At 35.4% G+C, this 24,057-nt stretch overlaps 3 protein-coding genes across 9 annotated transcripts; all 3 read right to left on the reverse strand.

The window, feature by feature from the left end:
• Window positions 1-1,768: 1,768 nt before the first annotated feature.
• LOC121765664 (G-box-binding factor 1-like) lies at window positions 1,769-6,555 on the reverse strand. 7 transcript variants are annotated; one of them, XM_042161877.1, is made up of 13 exons: window positions 6,303-6,554; window positions 4,952-5,103; window positions 4,510-4,566; window positions 4,323-4,409; window positions 4,120-4,209; window positions 3,795-3,967; window positions 3,604-3,661; window positions 3,419-3,467; window positions 3,324-3,344; window positions 3,139-3,221; window positions 2,367-2,444; window positions 2,158-2,283; window positions 1,769-2,012 (listed from the first exon to the last, which is right to left on the reverse strand). In XM_042161877.1, exons 2-13 carry the CDS (start codon window positions 5,009-5,011, stop codon window positions 1,911-1,913), a joined length of 984 nt encoding a protein of 327 aa, XP_042017811.1. In that variant the 5' UTR covers window positions 5,012-5,103; window positions 6,303-6,554; the 3' UTR covers window positions 1,769-1,910. The 7 variants fall into 7 exon arrangements, with proteins under 7 accessions (XP_042017811.1, XP_042017810.1, XP_042017808.1 ...); XM_042161876.1 differs by having other exon boundaries at window positions 2,367-2,447; window positions 6,303-6,553; XM_042161874.1 differs by having other exon boundaries at window positions 3,139-3,344; window positions 6,303-6,555.
• An 8,487-nt stretch (window positions 6,556-15,042) lies between these two features.
• LOC121764962 lies at window positions 15,043-17,090 on the reverse strand. The gene is made up of 3 exons (XM_042160995.1): window positions 16,678-17,090; window positions 16,463-16,515; window positions 15,043-15,339 (listed from the first exon to the last, which is right to left on the reverse strand). The coding sequence occupies exons 1-3, from the start codon at window positions 16,905-16,907 to the stop codon at window positions 15,281-15,283; spliced, it is 342 nt and encodes a 113-aa protein (XP_042016929.1). The 5' UTR covers window positions 16,908-17,090; the 3' UTR covers window positions 15,043-15,280.
• Window positions 17,091-17,387: 297 nt separating this feature from the next.
• On the reverse strand, window positions 17,388-18,458 carry LOC121764591 (homeobox-leucine zipper protein ATHB-40-like). The gene is made up of 3 exons (XM_042160601.1): window positions 18,307-18,458; window positions 17,879-18,210; window positions 17,388-17,732 (listed from the first exon to the last, which is right to left on the reverse strand). Exons 1-3 carry the CDS (start codon window positions 18,377-18,379, stop codon window positions 17,523-17,525), a joined length of 615 nt encoding a protein of 204 aa, XP_042016535.1. The 5' UTR covers window positions 18,380-18,458; the 3' UTR covers window positions 17,388-17,522.
• Between the last annotated feature and the right edge of the window lie 5,599 nt (window positions 18,459-24,057).

A 24,057-nucleotide genomic window follows, 5' to 3' on the forward strand; every position in this document is an offset into this window, starting at 1 on the left:
GCCGTGGCTGCCCAGGGGGAGGCTCTCCCGTGTTTACACGGAGAAACTCTTTTTGAGCAGCCAGTTCTCGGCCTTTGTCGGTAGTCTGGTAAGGCTAATTACCGATAAGGGCGAGCAGGGGGCCGACGTCGTGCTGCCTCTGTACAGCCGAGAGATAGCAGCTCGGCTTCAGAATCTGCCGCTCCTTGAGGAGCTCGCTTCATCCTCGGTCCTGCTTTCTGCAGACCGAGTCCGGAGTTGTCGAGCTGATCGGGACGAGAACCTGGAGGCTATCTTTGCCTCCGTGGGACCCGTTTCACCCGCTTCGACTTACAACGGAGAGGGTGAGGCCGAGCCGCTGGAGCCGGAGGCCGAAGTCGAGCGGGCCGGGCATCCGGAGAAGGAAGCCGATCAGGAGGCGGAGGCGAGGCCGGCAGGATGCGAGGCCGAGGCTGAGGTAGCTCAGGAGAAAGAAGCTGAACCAGAGCGAGGAGCCGGAGACGAAGCTGGCGGAGTATGATTTCGTCTCCCTTCTCTTACTCTGGTTTCTTCCTTGTAAAATGGCCTTGAAGCCCTCCTAGTGTAAAAAATTTTCCTTGTGAATGAAAAATTCTCTACACTTGTCTTCGTATAGCTTTTCGTACTCGCCTTTACTCCTGTTGTATTTTACTATCTGCTCGGTACAGCTGCCGAACTAATATAGCTACTTTGTACCCAAGGAAATGGAGATACTTCACTGGAAACGGCTGTACTCTTCGGCTTTAGACGAAGCTGAGAAAAGAGCTATAGCCGATCAGACGAAGAATGACGAGCTTCTGGCTCGTTTAGTGAAGCTGGAGGCCGATAATAAGGACTTAGAGTCCGATAAGAAGGATCTGGAGGCCGAGCTGAATACGACCATTGCTGAGAGGACTGCGTACGAGGATTACATCCGTGTGCGCGGGGGAGTGACCATATCAGATGTTCAGAGTCGAGTTGACGAACTGTGGGAGGAATATCATGTACTCCGGAGGAACAATGCGCTGGAGAGCTCGGCTTGCCAACAAGTTGTGAAATCACTGCGGCGTTGGGCTTCTCGGTACAACATTGTTCTTTCTCGGCGCCCCTCCATAGAAAGATTCCTTCGGCATATCGTGCCAACAGATGCTCGCACTCCAGATCAAATTTAATAGAATATTATTTTTTCAAATTGTAGAAGACTGGCCATAATATATTATAATTTGTTAATTCTAAATTTATTAAGAATCATTATTAATAATTTTTTTAAAAATTTAAAGGGAAAAAGAATTGAGAATAAAATTTATGATGATAGTTAGACCTTTATATATATTTATCACATCTTGGTATGCGGGCATTGCTCCAGTAGTAGAACTGATAATGCCCGAAACCATTGTGAATTTGTGACACATCATTAAATTTTTTGTTTATTTAACAATCCGAAAAAAAAAGAATTACATCCCGGATGCTCAAGGAAAAGAAATACCAACACATTTGGTTTGAAGCAAAAAATTATTCCAATATTAACTTCAAAAACAACATGGGATTATAACAAAAGTAAATTATGTATTACTCCCTTCATCTCATAATAGTAAATTAAGTATTACTTCCTCCATTCCATAATAGGGTTTGTGCATAGATTATAAGAAATATAAAGAAAAGGGGATTGAATAAGTAAGTACAATGTGGATCTCACTTATATATGTGAGTAGAATAAATTGACGAAATATGAGAACTATTTACCATTTATGGTAAAAGCGAAATATGACTATTATTGTGGGACGGACGGAAATAGCAAAATAGGACTCTTATTGTGGGATGAACGGAAATAGCAAAATATGACTCTGGTTGTGGGACGGAGGGATTACAAAACATCAGCATTGACCGAGTACAAACTAACTAAAGAAAATTCTACACAGATTGTCAGTTTCTCCCTAACAGTTACCTTCTTCGTCTCCGCCACCCTCGTGCGTCTCGGACTTGCCATTCTCTAGTTCAGTTACGTCATCGGCCCCAAACACCTTAATCAACTCGTCCTGTTCACCACCAAAATAACATTCTATATAACTCATCATCATATAACTCAAACATCACACCTATAGCTCTATATTACTGTAAATATGTAACACAAAAACGTTACACGACCCTGGAGAGCGCAGAGGGGGAGAGCGCAGAATGTACCTTTATAGAGTTATTCTCTGATATAAGTTTCCCGCATTCCTCAGAAAGCCTTTGCAACTCGTCTGTGAGACCACGATTCTCACCATTTAATAAGTCCACCCTGTGTTGTAGATCTTCACACTCAGCCTACCAATAAAAATACAAGAGGATTTTCAGGACCACAAAAGGTTCGTAGCAAAAGGCACATTGAACAAAACAAATGGACATACCTGCTTCCGTAATCTTGACCTCCGAGCAGACTCACGATTAGATTGCTTTCTCTTCTGCTTTTTTATTTCACGTTCGTCCTGCTGGAAAAAAATTCAAAATTTTTTTTCTCAGTATGGATGACTAATTTTATGGGCATTCTTTCTCAGTCATTGTTACTTTTGTTTGAAGGAGGGGAATGAGAGCCAGTTTGAGAACAACGGAAAATAAATTAAAAGCACATAACTGTTACTTCTATGACAAACTAGAGACAAAGAGAAGCATATAAAACTCAAGAAAGAAACGTAAACAAAAGCAACTATTGTATCATAGTCCTAGTTATTACAATTTCTAAGTAGAGATCCACTAGAATTTCTTTAGAAAAAGATTAGTGGTTAAAACAAAACATAATTTTCTTTGCTCGGGAGTAAAGATCCATATCAGGGATAGAGCTACGCTGTTCTAAATGTACTTTTATCCTGCTCAAACTTCATGCTAATGAAGTAAACTGGCACGAGCTTAGAAAATTAGTCAACCCAGTTACCTAGGTAAGAATATAGGGGATATGTAGGATAGAAATCTCCCACCATGAAGGCATGAATTCAACTATACGGGTAAAGTGTTTAAAGCAAATTGATGAGGTGCCACAATGGTGTTTTAAGGAACAAATTATCAGAAAAGCAAGTGCATAACCTAGCTATATAGGATGTTAACAAAGTCACCACAACAACGTGGAAGTCTGGATAAATGAAATCAAACAAGACTAGTAGCAATTCAAAGGAGAGTGTGTATTACTTGAATCCACTGATCATTCATCATGCCAGATGGAGCAACACCAGCTGAATTTGGTCGCAGTTTCATGGGCCCACCAGAACCAGCTGCATTGGTATTCCACAAATCCATGCCAATATTTAAGTTAGTTGCAGGGACAGATACTACAGGATTGCCAGGTACAGAGTTAGGGATATTAGTAGGGACACCATTGTTCTGTGCGTTAGCCCCTGATATAAAAGCATAATCTCATCAATCCAAAGAAATTGCAAAATAATGTTGATGGGCATTTGAGAATCCTAACCATCAGCAAGCATCTGGCCAAAGCTTCCTTTCTTGGATGCAGAGAAGTCCTAGAACATGTGTAAAAATGATGCTTCAATAACATACATTGTCTACATACGCCAAAGAATTTTAATGTAGCCATTGAACTCTAGAATATATACATAGGATAGAACATCTAAATTCCGTACAGGTTGAAATATTGACCTGGTTGTTGTTTTCATGGCTTGCATCTGATGAACCTTCATCACTACTGCTTTCAGCACTACTCATGGACAAATATAACAGTCAGAAACTGAACATCAAATGCTACATGTCTACATGCTTTTGATCATAGAAGACAAAAAATTTACAGAATATGCATAATAAATGTTGCAGCTTCAAATGTGTCAGATCACCTGTGGGTAACATCGTTTCCAGAGCCAGATGCTGTTTTCCTACCACCTCCGCTCTTCCCACCAATCATTCCATGATTTGCTGACGGCCCCTTGGACTTTTTGCTTGACGGACGATCCTTCCCATCAGTTCCTTTCCCTTCTGATTCTGCAGTTCCATGTACAAAACCTGGTGGCTGTAAGATCAACAATGAAGAAAGAGGTCATGTGATGCTTTTGAAAGACCTGAGAAATTATATTGACAAACAATATGGTAGAACACCTTAAAAAAAAGGTGTTAGAGCTCACTCAAATCTATTAGACACAAAGGCTGAGATATTTATATTACCATAGCCATATTAGGATGAGCATACATTCCCCCAGGAGGATATAAAGCTGGATATGGAACTGGGGTCCCATAAGGTGGCATCATAGGATGCTGAAAAAGCAAGTGAAAGAAAATAAAAGAAAAAAACATGAGGATGGCCAATCTGAAACGTAATTTTTATAAACCATGGGAATACATGAAGCTAGACATTCCAGAATCCACACCTGGCCTCCCCACATATAAGTATGGGGAATGGGAGAAGCCACAGTTGAAGCAAAGAAAGGTTGAGCTGCTCCAGCACCATAAAAAGCCTGGAAAGAAGAAAATCTCAAATGCGCTTTAGAAAGAGGAAGGCATTTTCTTCAATCTATAACAAAAGAAAAAAACTTAAAACTGACAGATATATTAGACCTGCATAGAACTTGGCCAATCAGGATACACAGGCGTGGTTGGTGTAACGGGTGCTTCCTGAAATTAAACCACCAGGCAAAGTATATTAATTTAGGAAAAGTTTAACTATTATTTATTAATGCCAAAAAAATTAAGAGAGAGGACAAGGTTACTTGCTGCAAATGCACACCCTTTCCCCGAATTTCAACTTTTACATAATTTTGAGAAGTTGCAATTACAACACCACTTTCAGTTTTTTGAATTGCAATATCCTTAATTAATCAGGGTAGTAGTGCACAAACTTCATCAAAAAATTGAGAATGTCATAAACGCAAAAGGTTAAAAGGGAATGTTGCAATTGCAGCAGTTTAAAAAATGTGGTTAAACTGTAAAGTTGTTTCATTTGCGGAAATAAAGCCAAAAAAGGAATGCATATATGTTTAAAGGTGGGATAAATTAGGACCTGCGCTGAGGATGCAGGTTTGGATGACGTTGATGGAGTGCTTTCTTCCCCAGTCCCCATTAGGGCAGCAGCAAATTGTGCCCAAAATTTCTAACCCTGTATTCTGGTAATTCCTTTACAGGATCTTGATACTTTTCAATCAAAAACAGAGCCTGTTGAAATTGCCTTAAGGTAAATATTCAAAATCTTGACATAGGGTGACACTATGAAGGCAAGGCAAGGCAATGAATGAAAGACAGCCAACATTCTTGATTGTAGGTTTCAAGAAATAGAACAGATAAGATACAACAATGGACATCTAGCAAAGCTTCCTGAGCACTAAATGCATATAAAAGCATGGAGCACTGTCAATATATTCTGACCTACAGTTTAGCATCTTGCAGGGACTTCATTTAATAAAAAACTTGCGAGAAACATAATAAATAGCATAACAATATTTATTTATCTAGTTGGCTATCACATGAAACCATTAATGCATCTTAGATGCTAATATTCATTCACATAAATTAGTATATATTATACTCCACAGAAGTAATCAGCCCATACATATTCTAAATTTTAACAACTCTTTCTTTCCTTTGGCAGATGAAGGGTAATTTAGCAAGTTGTCCCAGAAAAATGCACAAAAAACATGGATAATAACCAACAGAGAAATATAGCCAACTTCTCTTACTTGTATTACATTTACTACATTACCCTATGACATTATGAGAGTGTGCAATCATTCTTGCCACTAGCATCATATAATGTAGACTGCAAACATCAAGCCCTATACACTTATAGCTCGTGGAAATTATTGTTGTAGCTCAGTGAAGATTTTGTAAATATGGAGAATGCAATCTAGAACCACTTTGATCAAAGCAAATAGGAAATTATTTTCCAAGTTTCAATGTGTTTCAAAAGCCTCCAGAATGTCAGGAAATGAGCTAGTAACCACGGTTAAAAGATCTGCCGGATGCATAGGGTACAACAAATAAGTTCACAATTGAACTCATGAGAAGAACACAGTCCAGTTCCTACAATTATCCAAATTAAAAATGCAGAGTCCTCAACAATGATTATAAGCTGCATGAGTAAATCGAACCCTTTGATTATGCAACATACAGAGCTGAATGATCAAACATATTGGTAACTCCACAATTTATTAAGCAATCGCTCTAAAAAGATTGATCTCAAGCATGCCAGTCACTTCAAACTGAACTTCGTCAAGATAAAATCAAATTCCAATTAAAGTCACATTTTCCCTGACCGGCAAACCCCATTCCGTTAACAGAATTCGACAGCTGACATCCAGCTAGTACAAATCTATTGAAAAAATAGCAATAAAGAGAAACAAGACGAGGCGACTGACCTTGTATGAGGTTGGAGGTCCAATTTCGGCTGTTGGTTGCTGTTGTTACAAATCTTAAAAAAACGAAAAAAAAACACCGGAAAGACAGCTGTGAATCTCCCTGAGATCCAACGGTAGCAAAAATAAGAGATGTGGAAAAATTCCGAAACCCAAAAATCAGCCGAAAAAACTCCGTTGCTGCGCAATTGACGAAGCAATGAAAAATTCAAGTATCGCGGAAGAATCGAAGAGTAATGAAGTCAATCAGGTAATCAAGTAACTAACTGGTGGTGGTGGGTGGAGGTGGGGGGGTAGGGTTTTGGAGGGTGACACGTGAGGGGAAGAGGAATCCAAGTGGTGGAAACTGATTGGATACACATGATGTGTTGGCGATGACTCATGCCCACCTTTTTGTTTTTTGTTTCCCTTTTTTTAATTCTCCTGTTTAGGCCATCCACCATAGGAATAGCCCAGCAATAGCCCAGCCATAGCCTAGCCACTGCCACATCATCAGCACTAAAAATCATCATGCCACATCATAAATAGCCCAGTCATAGCCTAGCCACATCATAAATAGCTCAGACACATCAATAGCCACATCACTAATAACAATTATATAAAATGACATAATTAACAATCACACAATATACGGAATTTAATTTACGAGACATATACGGGAAAAGTTTAATAATACTATTAAAATTTAAAAAAGTACAATAATTTAAAAAAAGTACATTAATTTTTTTAAAAAATACATTAATAAAAAAGAGTGACAATTCATTCCTCGTCTCCGTCGTCGTCGCCTCCGTCGCTGTCGCCTCCGTCGCCACCATCGCCGCCGCCACCATCGCCGTCGCCTCCGCCACCATCGCCGTCGCCTCCGCCGCCTACGCCGCTGCCGCCGCCACCGGTCTCCCTCCGTATAGCCTTCAACTCGTCCTGCAGGCTCATGAGCAAGGTTTGAAGCACGCTCTTCTCCACGGGATCCGTCGCCACCCGCCATTCGGGTACATGTTGTAGTACCCGGGCACCTGACCCCATCCACTTCCCACAGGGATCGTCGGAGTTTGTGACCCGCTACTCCCGGAACTAGGCTCGTTGTTGAGATCCATTTCCCGTTGTTGATCTTGAACAGAAATTAAGATAGAGAGAGTACTCGTTAAAACAAGTGGTGCGAATGAAAATGACGAGCAAAGCGCGTATATATAGTGTTTCGGAAAAAAAAAATAATTTTCGCGCTAGGCGGTGCGCTGGGCGATCCGAGCGCTGCAATAGCGCCGAACGGACCGCCCAGCCGACCGCCCAGCGCCACATAACCGCCCAGCGCTGGGCGGTTTCTCTCTCCACTCAGCCGCTGGGCGGCTGCAATAGACCGCCCAGCGAACCGCCCAGCGCCGGCGCTCGGCTGGGCGGTCGCTGGGCGCCTATTGTGGATGGTCTTACGGATAGTATAATTTATTCACATAGCTATCTATCGATATATTTTACCGTAAGATTTTTCTCTTTATTTATACAAGCAAATTAATTCTCTTATTTTATTTTTCTTTTATTCTTTATCTCTTTGTATTTTTTGAGGCCGAATAAGTAGATATCAAGTCTTATGTTTAATTTACTTACTTTTTAATAATTATAATAGCTTTCAATACAACGAAAAAATTTCAATTTTTTTTTCAACTTTGAAACATTTTTTTAAAGTAATATTTATATTTATTTTAGTGACTACTAGTTATAATGATGTACTACTATTATGTGTTTATAAATTAGTACTCCCTCCGTTCCACAATAATTGTCACTCGTATTGTGGGCACGAGTTTTAAGAATTATAAAGAAAAGTTGGTTGGAAAAATTAGTGGAATGTGAGACCCACTTTTTTATATTGATTTTATAATAAAATGTGAGTAGAGTGAGTTAGTAGAATTTGGGACCTACTTACTATTTCTGGTAAAAATAAAGTGTGATAATTATTATGGTATGATCGGAATGGAAAAGAGTGACAATTATTATGGGATCAAGGAGTATTATTGAACTTTCACCATTGTCTTATTTTTGTGAATATATCTGTGGGGGGGCAATAAATTATAAAGCCCATTCGTTTGGGTTGGTAAAGGCCCAATTCCCCCTACCTGGATGGCACAAGAGTGATGCTATGGTAGCTAGTATCTCTTAAAGATGAGAAGGATATAATGGTAATTTCATGAAATAGAGGAAGAGTTTGCATCGACAGAAAATTGAAAAAATTCTTGACGTAGCATTTCAGTTTTTTTTATTAATTACGGTAATCTCATATGTACATTTACTATTGGTAATCTAAATTCAATTCGACCTAACATGAGACATCTGTAAGTATGCCCCCAGGGTGAAAATTAGCAAGTTAGACTATAATAGTACAAACTATTATTGACATTACTTTAATAAATTACATAAAAAATAACTTAATAGGTATGGTCGAATGGTATGAGACTCGTCAATCTTTAACTAAATGGTTAGGGCTTGATGTCTTCCTTTGGGTATGAAGTAACTTGGGCTAACTATCTCATCTTTCAAGATGTCTATAAATCAACATGAGAATAGTCACTAGACCCGCTGATGAATATTCCTAGTTTGATAACCGAAAAAGTTACATGAAAATTATACTCCTATTATTTAGTTTGAGGATGAAGATTAGCATTCTATTCTTATTCATTTTTATACTGGGGATTATCACAAGTTAATAAAAACCATCAATGCCACGCAACAATTTCTTGTTTTAAGATCTAATTAAATTTTCTAGTCTAGACATACCAAATGACATAGTAAATTGGTAGGTATGTTTAACAAATAATTATTTAACAAGTGAAACTCTAAAAATGTTATATTCCATCTATATATAATTACTAGGGAATTTTTTCACCCGGTAATAAGGGTTTTTTAATATTTATTTTGATGTATTGTCAATAAAAATGGAGTATAATTTTAGCTTTTTTATTATAAAACGATAAGTAGACCATAGTACTCTCAGAATATATCAAGCACAATATGCGATTGTGCTCTTTTGTGTATAGATCCGAAAGTATTCAAATCAATGTGTTCATGTTTTTATATTTTTAATTATTTAAATTTTATATTTCAATTAATTAATTGACAATGTGAAATTAGAAAAATATAATAGGCCTTGCATTGCACGAAATCCAACACAAGATATTGTTGTCATTAGTTGTCTAAACACATACTGTATTATGTACTTCATATTTTTATCATTAAAAATATAAGTTATGATATTGTTCCTTATTTTAATTATTACTCGAAAAACAAATTGGATTGTGCATCGGTCGGTCGTGCATCGCATGTGGGTATATATAGTATATTGTTTGAACTTCTCTACTCTAAATTAGTTATATAGTAGTTAATTATTGCCAAAAAAATTAGTCGAAATTAGATTTTTAAAACTGAATTTATAACAATTGTAAATATAGTATTAACACTTGTTCATTTTATTGACCAAAATTAAATATCGACAAGATGTGGTGACATGTATTGCCGAATTTAAATCTGGGCATGATGTGCTGACATGTATTGTCGAATTTAAATCTCGTCAAGTTGCAATAACTAGTATAGCCAAATTTAAATCTCGGCAAGTTGGAATAACTAATATTGCCAAATTTAAATTTTGGCAAGTCGCAGTAACACGTATTGCCGAATTTAAATCTCAGCCAATTGTATCGAATTGATGAAGGGGAAAAAACTAATTTCAATGAAAAAATCAACAATAATTAATTACAATTAACAATGTGAAATTAATTAATGCAGAAGAAATAAAATAGGTTGTGCATTGCACGGTTATATCTAATGCTAACCCCGTGCGATGCACAACCATCTTTTATTTTCTTTGCACTAATTTCACATCAATTAAATAATTGAATTGAAACAAAATATTTAAAGAATCAGAAATGTACATGATAACAATTTATTAGTCACATAAAAATATACCTATTAGGCAAATAAAAATAAATAAGTTCAAAATTGAATCAGTTTTATTTATGTATGCATATATATATATATATATATATATAGGATTGTGATCAATACCGAACCACTCTTAAACCTTAAACGCCGAACAACATCATTATATGATAACATGGAGTTCATTATAATGAACTAATAACAAACATATAATGAACTTCAGATTTCTAAATTATGCATGATGATGTCATTGTTTTTAAATCTCAGAATTCCCTATAATGAACTACAAATAAAGTTGTAATGAACTCCGCATTATTATATAATGATGTGTTTGGCGTTTAGTGTTTAAATCTAGTTTGGTATATAATACAACCATATATATATATATATATATATATATATATATATATATAGGATTGTGATCAAGATAGAACCATTCTTAAACGTAGAACCATTCTTAAACGTAGAACAAATGCCAAACGGAGGTCGTTAGATCTTTTAATCCAATGGTGTTGATTTGCACAACAACTTCCCATTACAACCAAAACTATTATTAATGGGTGAATGCAGATAAGTGAAAAAATAAAGCATGCATGGACTCTTCTTCGTTTCATTCATTTTTCCATCAACATGTGAGTTTTTTCACATGTTGAGTCCGGAATGTCGTGAAAACATAGTCTAATATGTATGATTTTTAATCTTGACCGTCATTTTTTCCCATCCAATGAATAAAATATGTAGAGTTCTAGGTTCTACACTTAAGAATGGTTCTATCTTTAACGCAACCCTATATATATATATATATATATATATATATATATATATATATATATATATATATATATATATATATATATATAGTACTGATATAGGGCAATGATATAGGGCAAGTACTCATTAAGTATATAAGTAGAGAATAAATTTCAACCACAAGATTAAGAAATCAAGGGTTGAAAAATCAGCTTAGGATTTCAAAACTGATCTAGAAAATTACTTCACAATATAAGTAGGTGGGGGTAAAATAGTCATTTAACAAACAAAGCTGGGTAAAACATGAATCTCTCTCATTTAGAGAATTTTTCTTCACCATCGCCTCTGAGTGATCGGGACTTCGCCGCCTCCACTAGAGCTGCTCGCGGCGGACGCCGTCGGCCTGTCCTCTGGCCCCAACTGGCCGGACCCACGACAGAGACTGCGGCGGTACTCATCGGATTTGGACTCTGATCGATTTGGTCCAAAATAAATGCTAATAATTAAACAAACAAGCATGAATTCTGATTTTCTTGTGGGTGTGGCGTGTTCGCATCAACAACCCAACTTCACATTGCATATCCATTCTAAAGGGTCCCGCCGCTGAATTAAAACTAGCCTCTAATCGCCAGAATTCGTCAAAAATCTTTCCGTCCAGATCCTGCTCAAATCTCAATCGCCCGTTTCCGCCGCAATCCAGAAGCAACAAAGGCACAAATTCTACGAATTCTGGCGATTAGAGGCTAGTTTTAATTCAGCGGCGGGACCCATTAGAATAGATATGCAATGTGAAGTTGGGTTGTTGATGCGAACACGTCACACCCACAAGAAAATCAGAATTCATGCTTGTTTGTTTAAATACTACTTAGCATTTATTTTGGACTAAATCGATCAGAGTCCAAATCCGATGAGGACCGCCGCAGTCTTTGTCGTGGGTCCGGCCAGTTGGGGCCAGAGGACAGGCCGACGGCGTCCGCCGCGAGCAGCTCTGGTGGAGGCGGCGAAGCCCCGATCACTCAGAGGCGACGGTGAAGAGGAGGGCTGAAGAAAAATTCTCTAAATGAGAGAGATTCATGTTTTACCCAGCTTTGTTTGTTAAATGACTATTTTACCCCCACCTACTTATATTGTGAAGTAATTTTCTGGATTAGTTTTGAAATCCTAAGCTGATTTTTCAACCGTTGATTTCTTAATCTTGTGGTTGAAATTTATTCTCTACTTATATACTTAAGGAGTACTTGCCTATATCACTACTATATATATAGGGATGTATTCATTTCCTTTTTCTATATTTCCTCCTTTTTCCTTCTTAATCTATACCGTCAATTACATCAATCCGATGGATGAAAAAATTCGCAGATCACATTAAATTTTAATCAATTAAATATCTAAAAAGGGCAGATTTGGTATATTATTATGTTGCAGTTACGGAAATTCCATGATTCTCTCCTTGAAGATATTCACGTTCTTTATTCACATCTCACGTTGAAGAAGGAAGGGATTTTACTTAGGCTTTTAGGTTTTTTTAATTCGCAAATTTGCAGCAAGGTTTCAAGAAGAGCAAATTTGAAGAAGGTGAAGCAGTCGATTTCCTCCGGCGGCAAACTCGCCGAATTCCTGAACTCGCTCTTCGCCGGCGGAAACATGAAGAAGAGCAAAATCGGCGGTGACGTGTCGCTGTCGCTGAAATCCATAGGGAAATAATATCTTGGTGGTTATGGAAGTTTCCATGAAATCCTCCCATGAAGATCTTCCGTTTTTTTCATCTTGTTCACGCGTTCCAGACGTTTTTTTTGCAGTTTTCCATCTTTGCAATTCGAAACATAGTATTTGGGTTGTTGCAATTTTCGTCTCTCGCGGCTGCTCGATCCTAGGTTTTTCTATCTTGTTAAGCCGGCGTTGTTAGAATCGTTCAAAACAAAGAGGACAATTCAATTTGTTGACTGGTAATTTCATAGATTAAATTTCCAAATGATTATGATTTGTGTTGCACTTAGGGTGATGGGTGATTTTTGCTAAAATGGGTCAAAAAACAACACTCGATGTTTGCAGGTGCCCAACTGGTTTCAAATGCGGCATCAATTACCAGGCACCGACAGTGGTGCCAGGGGGTGATCTTGCACAGCTGAAGCGCGCAGTGTGCATGCTCAGCAACAACACAGCTGTAGCTGAAGTTTTCTCCCAAATCAACCACAGATTCGATCTTATGTATTCCAAGCGAGCATTTGTGCACTGGTATGTAGGTGAAGGTATGGAGGAAGGTGAATTCTCAGAAGCACGTGAGGATCTTGCTGCCCTTGAAAGGGAGTACGAGGAAGTGTAGTGTAAATAATGACCGACCGCGATTATGAAACATTCCTTCAGGGTTTAGCTCTCGGCTTGTCTAGGGCAGTAATTTAAAACGATACGTGTAATGCACAAAATGATGAAGTATAATGGATTTTTTTACTATATAATGCATAATACGTGAGCGGCAATGCATAGGGTATAAGTATTGGGTCGTAGTATTGATGTTTGGCACACGTTTGTTTTGACCCCTAAGGGTTTATTAAGTCTAGAGGCTAGGGTATAGTACGTACACATAATTACAATGTTTAAGAATAGCTTGTATTTGACCTATAAATAAATCACGTAAGCTTCCAATTTACATAGTATACTATTTATAGTTGGTACAAATAATGCACCAAATGAAAATGCGTAATGGATTAAATTGACAGTATAATGCATAATATGTTATTTGCAATGTATACGTATACATAATATGCCTTGTCCCTCTAGGGCTTAAATATCGGTTAGTACTATATAATGATCAAAATCTGAACTGCAATGCATACGAATAAAATTTACCGTGTTTCGTTGTTTGGCACACGGTTCTTGTTTCCCCCAAGGGTTTAATAAGATTAGGGGCTAGGGTATAGTACGTACACATTAATTACAAATTGTAAAACAATTCGAATAATGCACCAAATTGTAGCGAGTAATGCATATTATTAACTGTATAATGCAAATTATGTGAACTGCAATGCATACGAATAAGATTTACCGTGTTTCGTTTTTTGGCACACGGTTCTTGTTTCCCCCAAGGGTTTAATAAGATTAGGGGCTAGGGTATAGTACGTACACATTAATTACAAATTGTAAAACAATTCGAATAATGCACCAAATTGTAGCGAATAATGCATATTATTGACTGTATAATGCAAATTATGTGAACTGCAATGCATACGAATAAGATTTACCGTGTTTCGTTGTTTGGCACACGGTTCTTGTTTCCCCCGAGGGTTTAATAAGATTAGGGGCTAGGGTATAGTACGTACACATTAATTACAAATTGTAAAACAATTCGAATAATGCACCAAATTGTAGCGAGTAATGCATATTATTGACTGTATAATGCAAATTATGTGAACTGCAATGCATACGAATAAGATGTACCGTGATACGATGCTTGACACACGTTTCTTGTTTCCCCCCAGGGTTTAATAAGATTAGGGGCTAGGGTATAGTACGTACATATAGCAACATCTTGTGTCTTGCACTAGGTCATGTTTTTGTTATTGTTATTCGAACTTTATATCTGTCATTATGCAACGTTTGATTTTTATTTAAACAAGTCAACTTTGTATCAGTTGTGTTCTGATGAATTATTTTGTTTGTTCCCAATTTTTTTTTCTAGGTCATAATGCAACGTTTTAGTAAAATAATGCACTAAAATGTCTATTGCAGAATTGATATCCGATTTTAATATTCCATGGACCCCTGAATTCTGGCAAAACGATTAAATTAGAAAATTCACTTATTGGAATAAATAATGCAGCCCGTTGATACGTCTTATTCAATACAAAATTTTAAATAATGATAATTTCTTGGTAAATAATGCAACGTTTTAATCAAATAATGCACTAATTTATCTAATGTTGAATTTATATCCAGTTGAAATAAACCATGCACCCCTGAACAACGTTTATATCCACTTTAAATTTATCATGCATACTTCTTATAATGCATAATTAACTGTAAATAATGACGATATAATTACACATAATGCTCAGACTTTGCATATACACAATTATTATCGTAACGAACACTACATTGCAAATAATGACAGTCGAAAAAGGAGTAATGCACAGATTATAAAACACAATGCACAATCTATAATGCTGAATACGAACAATTTACCCAAATCTAAATCATTAGCTAATATCCAAACGCACTTATTAAGTTGCGAAAAAGTACAGTTTTAAATTGAAACATCTATCCGAATATCAGTTTACCCATTAACCAAGATCTCCCTATAGCCGAACCAAAACTCACTCCAAACCACAATTCTCGTCAACTGCATCGTCAATGTCTGATCTTAGCCGCTTCTCTGATATGGAACAAACAAAGTAAAACATCAAAACATTATCAATAAATCAGAATAAATAATGCTGCTAGCTTTTTACAGATTAATGCATCTATCATATGAAATAATGCATAATACAACCTCATAATGCATTAAAAATTACTCATAATGCATTGTCTAAACACAAAAATGCACATGTGTTACACAAAAAATGTATTAAACAATATAAATAATACGACTCATATAATGCACACAATACTACAAAAAAATGCACTATTACTGATTCACAATGCAGTACCAACACAACATAATAAAAAAACTTTCATACTAACTGGGCAGCTATTACAACAAACCCAATACCCTTAGTAATGCATAATTTAGTAAACATAATGCATAAATTATGTTCCATAATGCACAGTACAAACTAAAAAATGCACATATGTACTCTTTCCTGAGTGTAGTCACTAAAACACACAACACCCTACATATTGCATAATTTACTGCACATAATGAATACCACTCATCCTGACTGGGTAAATATTAGTACACACCCAATACGCTTAGTAATGCATAATTTAGTAAACATAATGCATACATCATGTTCAATAATGCACAGTACAAACTAAAAAATGCACATATGTACTATTTACTGATTGTAGTCACTAAAACACACAACACCATACATATTGCATACTTTTCTGCACATAATGACGGTTTCAGTATAGACATAATGCACTAATCAAACCATATAATATATAAAAGTAACAAATCATCAATCAGATTCCTCTGTAAAAATCTGAGGCAACAAACCAATACAACCAATGACCAATGTTAAAAGCAACATAATGCATACATAATGATACATAATGCACTGTCAGGCCTAAAAAATGCACACGGAATTCTTCCATAATGCATTCTGCAACACACTACCTACTCTACATAATGCACAATTCAAAACATTCAATGAATATCCAACCATATACATAATGCACTAATCCTAATAAACAATACATGTATATACTCTTGAGCACTGGACATCACAATACCCCTAAAATGCTAGTTGTACAGCACGTAATTAAACTAGACATCTAAATAAGGCTATTCGCATTCATACTACTGAAATGCACAACCAACGAGTGCAATTTACCTGCTTCCTGCGATGCTTGCGCGCGGGGACGACCTCTTTTTGTCATTTTTGATCTGGAATAAACCGAAATAAATAAGATACTTGCACCGAGACGTGGTAAACCCAACACAATGTCGCGGACTCATAATCAGAGAAAACCCTAGACGATTACCTGGGTAAAAACGATATCCTAAAGTCTAGGCATACGCTTAGTTGACTGATTTCATAATGCTTACCTGCTCGATTTGTTGAATATGGCGTGCAAACACGACAACGCCGGTCGATTTTGTGGCAGCGGTAACTGCGGTGGAGTGGAATCGACGCAAATCGGTGGCGGAGGCTGTGGAATTCGAAATGTGGCGGATGTAAGTAGGGTTGAGAGAGGGGAAGGAGTGGGAGAGTTGAGGAGTCGGCTGGAGTAAATGGGAGAAAACTGAAGAGTGGAAGATTGCAAATCCCGTGACATCCGCACATCCCAAAACAAAAGGCGGTTCCAATTTAGGGACTTTACTAAATTACCCCCATAATGCACAACGAAAGGAGCTATAATGCAACGCGGAAATAATTAATTAGGATTAACGTGGTCCGTTGATTGGATGGATCTAATGGCTATTATTAAGAAGAGAAAAGGATCTTAGAGTGGAAAAGGAGAATAGTGCAACCCTATATATATATATATATGTATATATATATATATATATATATATATATGGAAATTTATGTTTTGAAAATTAGATTAATCTAAGTTAAACTCAAGAATGATCTAACCGTACAATAGTTCAAAGAAATTAAATTTATTAAAAATTTGAAAACCGTAAAATGATGTTTTCGCCCCTCATATCCCATGGCCCAAGACATACCGATTTCTCCCAAGCGAGATTTAATTTAGATAAATCAGAGCTAAACCAAATAGGGCTTTGGAAATCACCCTAATCTTGGCTGCTGGTTAGCAATAAACACAACACAACAACCCATAAAAGGAGAAGTAATTTACATCCATATTACACTAATCGTGATTATCTACATTACTAATCGTGATTATCTACATTAGATGAGACCCTAATTAATTAACATCAACCAACTACATATAATAAACATGATCCTCCCACTGAAAAGCGTGGCCGCAAAACACGCTCTCTAAACTCTCCATCCCAAATTCACCACCGCCAACAAAGCCCTGCTCCATCGACTGCCCTGACGAGCCCGCCGGGCTGTCGCTGCTCCTCACCCTCTCCCGCAGCCTTCCGATCTCCGTCTCCGCCTCACTCAGCAGCTCCTTCATTCTCAACACCTGCATCCATCAATCGTCCAATTATATAATCAGACAATATCATATTAATATGCAGTTGACGATCTTAATTAGAGTGATGCACCCAATATATAAGCAAGACTAATATACAGTCGACGATACTAATTAATAAGAGAGAAGTGACCGACCTCAGTCTGAAGGCGGCATTTCTCTACAAGAGTGGAGTCGTGGTGGGACCGGAGCTTGGAGAACTCCTCCTCGAGCTTCTTGGTCTTCCACCGGGCGCGGCGGTTCTGGAACCACACCGCCACCTGGCGCGGGTCCAGCCCCAGCTCCGCCGCGAGCTTCTCCTTCCTCTCCGTCTCCAGCTTGTGCTCGCTGCCGAAGCTCAGCTCGAGCATGCTCAGCTGCTCCTCGCTCAGCTTCCTCTTCCTCATCATCACATCTCCGTCGTTGTCGTTGTCGCCGCCTTTCCCTTTCCTCCGCCTCCGCCGCGTCTTTGCCTTCTCCGCCACCATCCCTACACACAGAGATCAAACATTTTTTTAAAAGTTCAAATTATAATTAATTCAACATTGGGGTTTCTAATTAATAATGATTACAAGTGGCTGGCTACCTTGATCTGGGGCAAACTGGCTGGTTATTCCGACAGGATAGTATTCAGACATGTCACTAAATTCATGACTCATTCTAACTCTGACTGATTGGTTAAGGAAGAAGAGAGAGAGAAAGATCTTTTTTCTTTTCTTTTTTTGCTAAGCATGTTGCTCACTCTGCATCTTGCATTTATACTGCTAAAGTCTTCTAATTGGACATCCTCTTTACTCCAATTTACGTGAATGCCCCTCTTTATCATGAAGACAAACTAATCTACCAGTGATTTCTTTAGCACTTCCTTTGATGGCATAATCTACGAGTCTATTACCATTTTAAATAAATAAAAGAGGCAGAAAATCATAATAATTTGGTGAAAATCTGTTGGGATTTGTTCGCAATTTATATCAGGTAGAAAAATTTCAGTCACCGACGTATAATATATTATACTAGATGGAATTAACCAAATGATTTTGTTTTTGTTTATAAATAAACAATAGTAGTATTATATAACTCATCGACAGTGATATAATTGCGACAAATCTCAACTTGTTTTTCCAATTGGTTTTTAAGTTGAGAGACATAATAGATTTTAACCAAAATTTTTATGTTTGTTTCCTCTCAAATACTACAATTTCAACAAAAAAGTTCGTCTCCGCATGACTGTAAATATATCTAAATTTCATGTATTTTCGACTATTTTTAAAAGTTGCGGGACGCGACTGAATAAAATTTGATCAAATATCATAACTTTTCTGGCAATTTACTTCAATTATAAATATATGAACGTGAATTTTGTGCAAGACCAGCTCTCACGCTTTAGATATTAGTCATTAAAACGATGTTCATATTATGGATTTAAACTTCGATTTGGATAAAGTTTACTATCTTATGATAAGTACTACGTAAATCTTTTATAATAAATACTACATAATAATAAACTAGTTACGCCTTTGTTGAAGAGTCCCATTATAGTACGCTTCGCCATATTTGGAAAACACATTGAATGAAGGCAATAGAATGGGATTGGCCATCATGTGAATAAAAGTTATCCACTCAAATCAAACTATGCTACTTTCTTTTATAAATTAAAATATTTTTGTGTATCATTTAATTACTATCATTCTTTAAATCTTACTTCGGGTGTTTAATTTCAATTAATTAAAACAACATTGTGTTGTTTACTTTTTTTAAAATTAATTTGCTACTTGAATTTTTTTTATAAGCATACTAGTTTCTTAAACACTTTTTTCATTAACACGTGTATTTTTGGCTTAATTTACCTCTCACCAACCAACAAGACCCAACTAAGATACCTCAAATTAGCCAAGTGGATGACAACGAACAATTTAGTGTATGAAAATTTTATTTTTGTGATTCAACGTTATTTGTCATATTATGCCCAACATCTTTGGATAAAGTTGGGATTCTAACTAACCTAAAAACTCCATCAAATTAATTACTCTCTGTCCACTATTAAATGACATAAGTTTATTCGACTCGAATTTTGAGAATAAAAAAATAGGCTAAAAAAGTTAAATACAATATGAATCCTAATTTTATATAGAATATTAAGTATTTTTATAATATATTAGTGAAACGTAGAGTTTATTATTGACTGTAATAAAAAGTAAATGTGACACTTAATCATGGACATATGAAAAAAATATTAGAGGCACTTAATCATGGACGAAGGAGACTACTATTCTACACTTAACAATTATATATCTATCTAAATATAGATATTGTTGAAGAAATTTCTCCGTGGATGAACTAACGAGGAGATCAATTTCTAATTTGAGACCTTTATCCTCAGACATTAATCACTCTAATATTAGGCAACATGCATACAACAGTTAGACCTACTTAATTTCAATTTGTAAAGCGCAAGAATAAAATAAGAGGAATCCATTTTCTCCCTATCTTTTTCTTGACAGAGAAATCTCTAGTTCAATGATACATATAAATACTGTCTTAAAGAAAATTCGAGAATAAGTCAGAAGCATATCTTACTTCAATCGCCTTTTCATATCACATCAAATAATACGACAATCCAAAAATTGATGAAAACTCAGCAATCATTTAATAAATCAATGAAGGAAATGAGACTGCTTGTGAAATGTTTATAGACACTTTGCATTTCATTTTGAGTCGTTTAATCTCAAATTGTTTGTTAACGTAATATATCATGAAAAATGATTTATTGCTAATAGTAATAGGAAATGAATAAGAATTTCAGTTTAATTAGTTGTCGTAAATAAAAGAATACATAATCCCAAAAGGAATAACATTTATTTTTCTTTTTTTTTTGCCATTGCAACATTCCCAAAATTTTCACCAATAAAACTAGGCTGTTTAAATAGTAAAAAACAATGTGTTTGCGGTTCACGTCCGTCAAACTTTTGCAAAAATATTCTAAAATTCGTTCCGAAATAGTTGAGTCATTTCATTTTCTGCACTCGTTTTGGAAAAACGATAATAAATAGTTAAAATTGAAGAGAGTAAAAAGTAAGTGATTCAATAAGGTAGATAAGAGTCTTTAATTATTTATTATCATTTTCTTAAAACGAATGCAAAAAATGATGACTCAACTACTGCGGAACGGATGGTGTATTGTGTTTTAATTGTGGCATAACGTTATTTTTTACTACTTAAAACAAAAAACACCTCATTTGAGTTGGTAGGATTGGAATAAAGTAATAGGAATATTAAATTTGCTTTTTTGTAAGAAAAAACAAAAAACAAAAAGGAATCGAGCAAAAGACTCGAGCTCAACAAGACTTGGCTAACGATAATAGGACGAAAATTCTATGCGTAAGCTCTGACGTCACAGTTATACTTAATCACGCTTAATCATGGCCAAAAAAATATAATTAACATATCCTTTGTTAACACATTTATGTAATATAGAGATAATTGTCTTGTTAACACATTTAAATATCTTTTACGCATGAGTGTTTGACCAAGTAGTTTGGTTTTGTTTTATTTTATTTTATTTTCCATCAATTGATATTGCAGTTTGAAACTATTTGTGTGTGAGAGACGGAGAGATAAAATGTTTCATATGGTGCCACTATTCTTTTAATCCAAATATTACTGTTTTTGTATTATATGATATGTTGTTTTTAAAGTAAACTCGACTTTTAAGTAAGTCAAATCATTTTTCTAATACTCATGTTGCTTTCTTTGGATAAGTTACACAAGATAAGCTGTTTGAAATGTTGTTTTCAGCGATACACATGATATGTATATTTAGTAGTAATACCTTACACTGAAAATTAAATCTTAAAATAAAATTGTTATATTGGTAATAATTAAAAGAAATTTATTGTTGCAGCTTTTTTGGTTTTTATGTTTTTTTTTGTAATTTTATTTTTCCTGATAAAGGAATCCCAAACTCCACTCAGAGTTTTATTGGACGAGCATTACATTTAAACATTTAAACATTAATAAGCACACACCTATAGCTAGGTCGTAGCTTTGTTGATACGACCTAGCTATAGGTGTGTGCTTATTAAATGAAGTACTACCATTCTTCAAGTGTGCATGAAAAAGAAAACAAAGAAGGATTACTCGAGTATAATTCTTTGTTTTAAATACTTATATTTCACACAATATGTATTGTTGCATCTTGAACGACTTTGAGCAAGTTAAAATCACATAATCATGCACCAAACGTGTTCTTAATGTCTTACACAACTAAGTAGTATACTATAAATTTCATTCATGCAACAGTACTTTAGTAAATTGAACTGTTGCACGTACAAATGCAAGAAGACGACCCCACTAGTGCGAACGTCACTAATTCTACCACGTCTTGAATGCATCAAAAAAATCTTTCAAACGCTCAATGGGAATTTGAATTTCAAACTCGTCCAATTAATGAAATTTTAAAAGTGATGTACACTTACAAACATCGTATAATGTAGTAATTAGACACATGGTCATGATATACAAGAAAAAGGGGGCATGCAGTTTTCCAAGTAAGCAAGTAAACTGTTTTGTTTCGTAGAAATGAATAAAGATGTATGGATGCAATATTTTAGCTTTTGATTTTATGTAACATATTGCGTGTTTGTTATAAGTAAATTCAACATGCATGGTAGGTGCTATTTGCTTCTTGAAATGAAAGTATTCACTTATACTCTTCTGGAAGAATTATAATTTTGGAAATAACTTTGGAATATAGTAGGCCCAGAGTTCAGTTCATGAATCCTGAAATTTGTAGGCAATAAAGGGTAATTGTGAGTGAGTTAGGGAAGGAGATGTGTGACATTGTCTAAAATCTAAATGGCATTTTTCAAAAAAAGGAAATTTTGTACCATATTCAGCCCCTCTAGACTGGATAGTGAACCTTCAACCAGATAGTGGTGGAAAAATTTCATTAGATATATGAATATTAAAAAAGAATGGAAGAAAGAATCAATAGATCCAAACATCAAATTAAGCCCTATAAGTTGGGACAATGCACCTACTCTTTTTTATAAGACAGAAAAATACTTACATTACATATGAGTTTGCAATCATCAAAGATCAGTAAATACAACAAGAGTGTCTATTGTAATAGAACAATAACATACACTCACAAACGGAAAGAAATAATGTAGTAGTAGTAGTAGTATATATTTTCTACTATACTATATTTGAATATATACTAGCTATACTAGCTACTTCAACTATACTATTTTTCCATTAACATATATTGAACTCAATTAAAAACCTGTAAAAATAATTAGATATGTATAGCACGAATCTATTACTATATCTTACTAAAGATATCAAGAATCATTTACAATTAGGCTATAAAACCTTTAAAGGTAATAATACTTTCGACAGACATTATATTGTGTAGCATGACATGCAAATGAACTTTTCCATTACTAGTCGATTTTTTAAATTTTTAATTTTTTTGCGATATGATATTTGGTAGATGACATGTAGGCTGGATATAAGTCTTTGTGACTAGGTCGCTATTTTACCGACTATTTCTCATGTCGTAAATGACTTTATTTTTCTCTTTATTTTCTTTCCATTTTTAGAAATATAGCTAGCTATATTTATGGAAAGCATCATAATCAAAGTGGGATAAGACTGCATTATTCCTAAGAATTTACTACGAGGATAAGAGCAGATGAAAGTAGTCAAAGCTGGTAGGAATGGATAAGGATGAAACCCATTTCTTGATTTAGTTTATTGCTTTTGTTTTACACTAGAAGTTGGGTCTAAGAAAATGAAAACTAGTAGTAAGAGTTTGGACTATAACCTAAGATGGAGTAAATATTTTTTTAACAAATAAACCATTTTTAAATATTTCTACGTAGTTAATTAGTTAAATAATGTTTCTTAGGCTTTTGTTTAGTAATATTTGTAGATAATAAGACACACCTTATTAGTAGTAGTGTAATGTGTGATGAAAAGATTTCTCAAAAACAGAAAGTGGACTAATTTTGTGAAATGGACTAAAATAAATTTGACTAAATTTTGGGGAGTATGAGTTAATTGTCAATAAACTCATTTTAGGTATTTATTGTGGTTATATGAAAAATATACTATGAATAATTAATTTTTGAAGAAATAAACTTACAAATGCTCATTTTGGGCATTTAATGTGATTACTTACATAAATAACTACTCCATCAAAGAAAAATAATGAGCAAGTACTTTGCTTTTTATACTTTCTTCCAAGTTGTAAAATATATCATGAATAATAAAAATAAACTCCATATTGGAAAGTGAAATTAGCAAAACTGTTCAATAATTCCCTCTTGAAAAC

This window comes from Salvia splendens, chromosome 14 (assembly GCF_004379255.2).
Source record: "Salvia splendens isolate huo1 chromosome 14, SspV2, whole genome shotgun sequence".
Taxonomy (NCBI): Eukaryota; Viridiplantae; Streptophyta; class Magnoliopsida; order Lamiales; family Lamiaceae; genus Salvia; species Salvia splendens.

Bases quoted from the DNA above. Each gene is read 5' to 3' on its own strand.
- LOC121765664 (XM_042161873.1), bottom strand. From the start codon at position 5,011: ATGGGGACTGGGGAAGAAAGCACTCCATCAACGTCATCCAAACCTGCA. The intron at 2,448-3,138 runs GTAATACACACT...ATTTTTTTCCAG, and splicing joins TGAATGATCAGTGGATTCAA to CAGGACGAACGTGAAATAAA. The intron at 2,013-2,157 runs GTACATTCTGCG...GGTGGTGAACAG, and splicing joins CAGAGAATAACTCTATAAAG to GACGAGTTGATTAAGGTGTT.
- LOC121764962 (XM_042160995.1), bottom strand. From the start codon at position 16,907: ATGTCACGGGATTTGCAATCTTCCACTCTTCAGTTTTCTCCCATTTAC. The intron at 16,516-16,677 runs GTAAGCATTATG...GGTTTATTCCAG, and splicing joins ATATTCAACAAATCGAGCAG to ATCAAAAATGACAAAAAGAG. The intron at 15,340-16,462 runs GTAAATTGCACT...GTTCCATATCAG, and splicing joins GCAAGCATCGCAGGAAGCAG to AGAAGCGGCTAAGATCAGAC.
- LOC121764591 (XM_042160601.1), bottom strand. From the start codon at position 18,379: ATGAGTCATGAATTTAGTGACATGTCTGAATACTATCCTGTCGGAATA. The intron at 18,211-18,306 runs GTAGCCAGCCAC...CTCTGTGTGTAG, and splicing joins CCAGTTTGCCCCAGATCAAG to GGATGGTGGCGGAGAAGGCA. The intron at 17,733-17,878 runs GTCGGTCACTTC...TGATGGATGCAG, and splicing joins AATGCCGCCTTCAGACTGAG to GTGTTGAGAATGAAGGAGCT.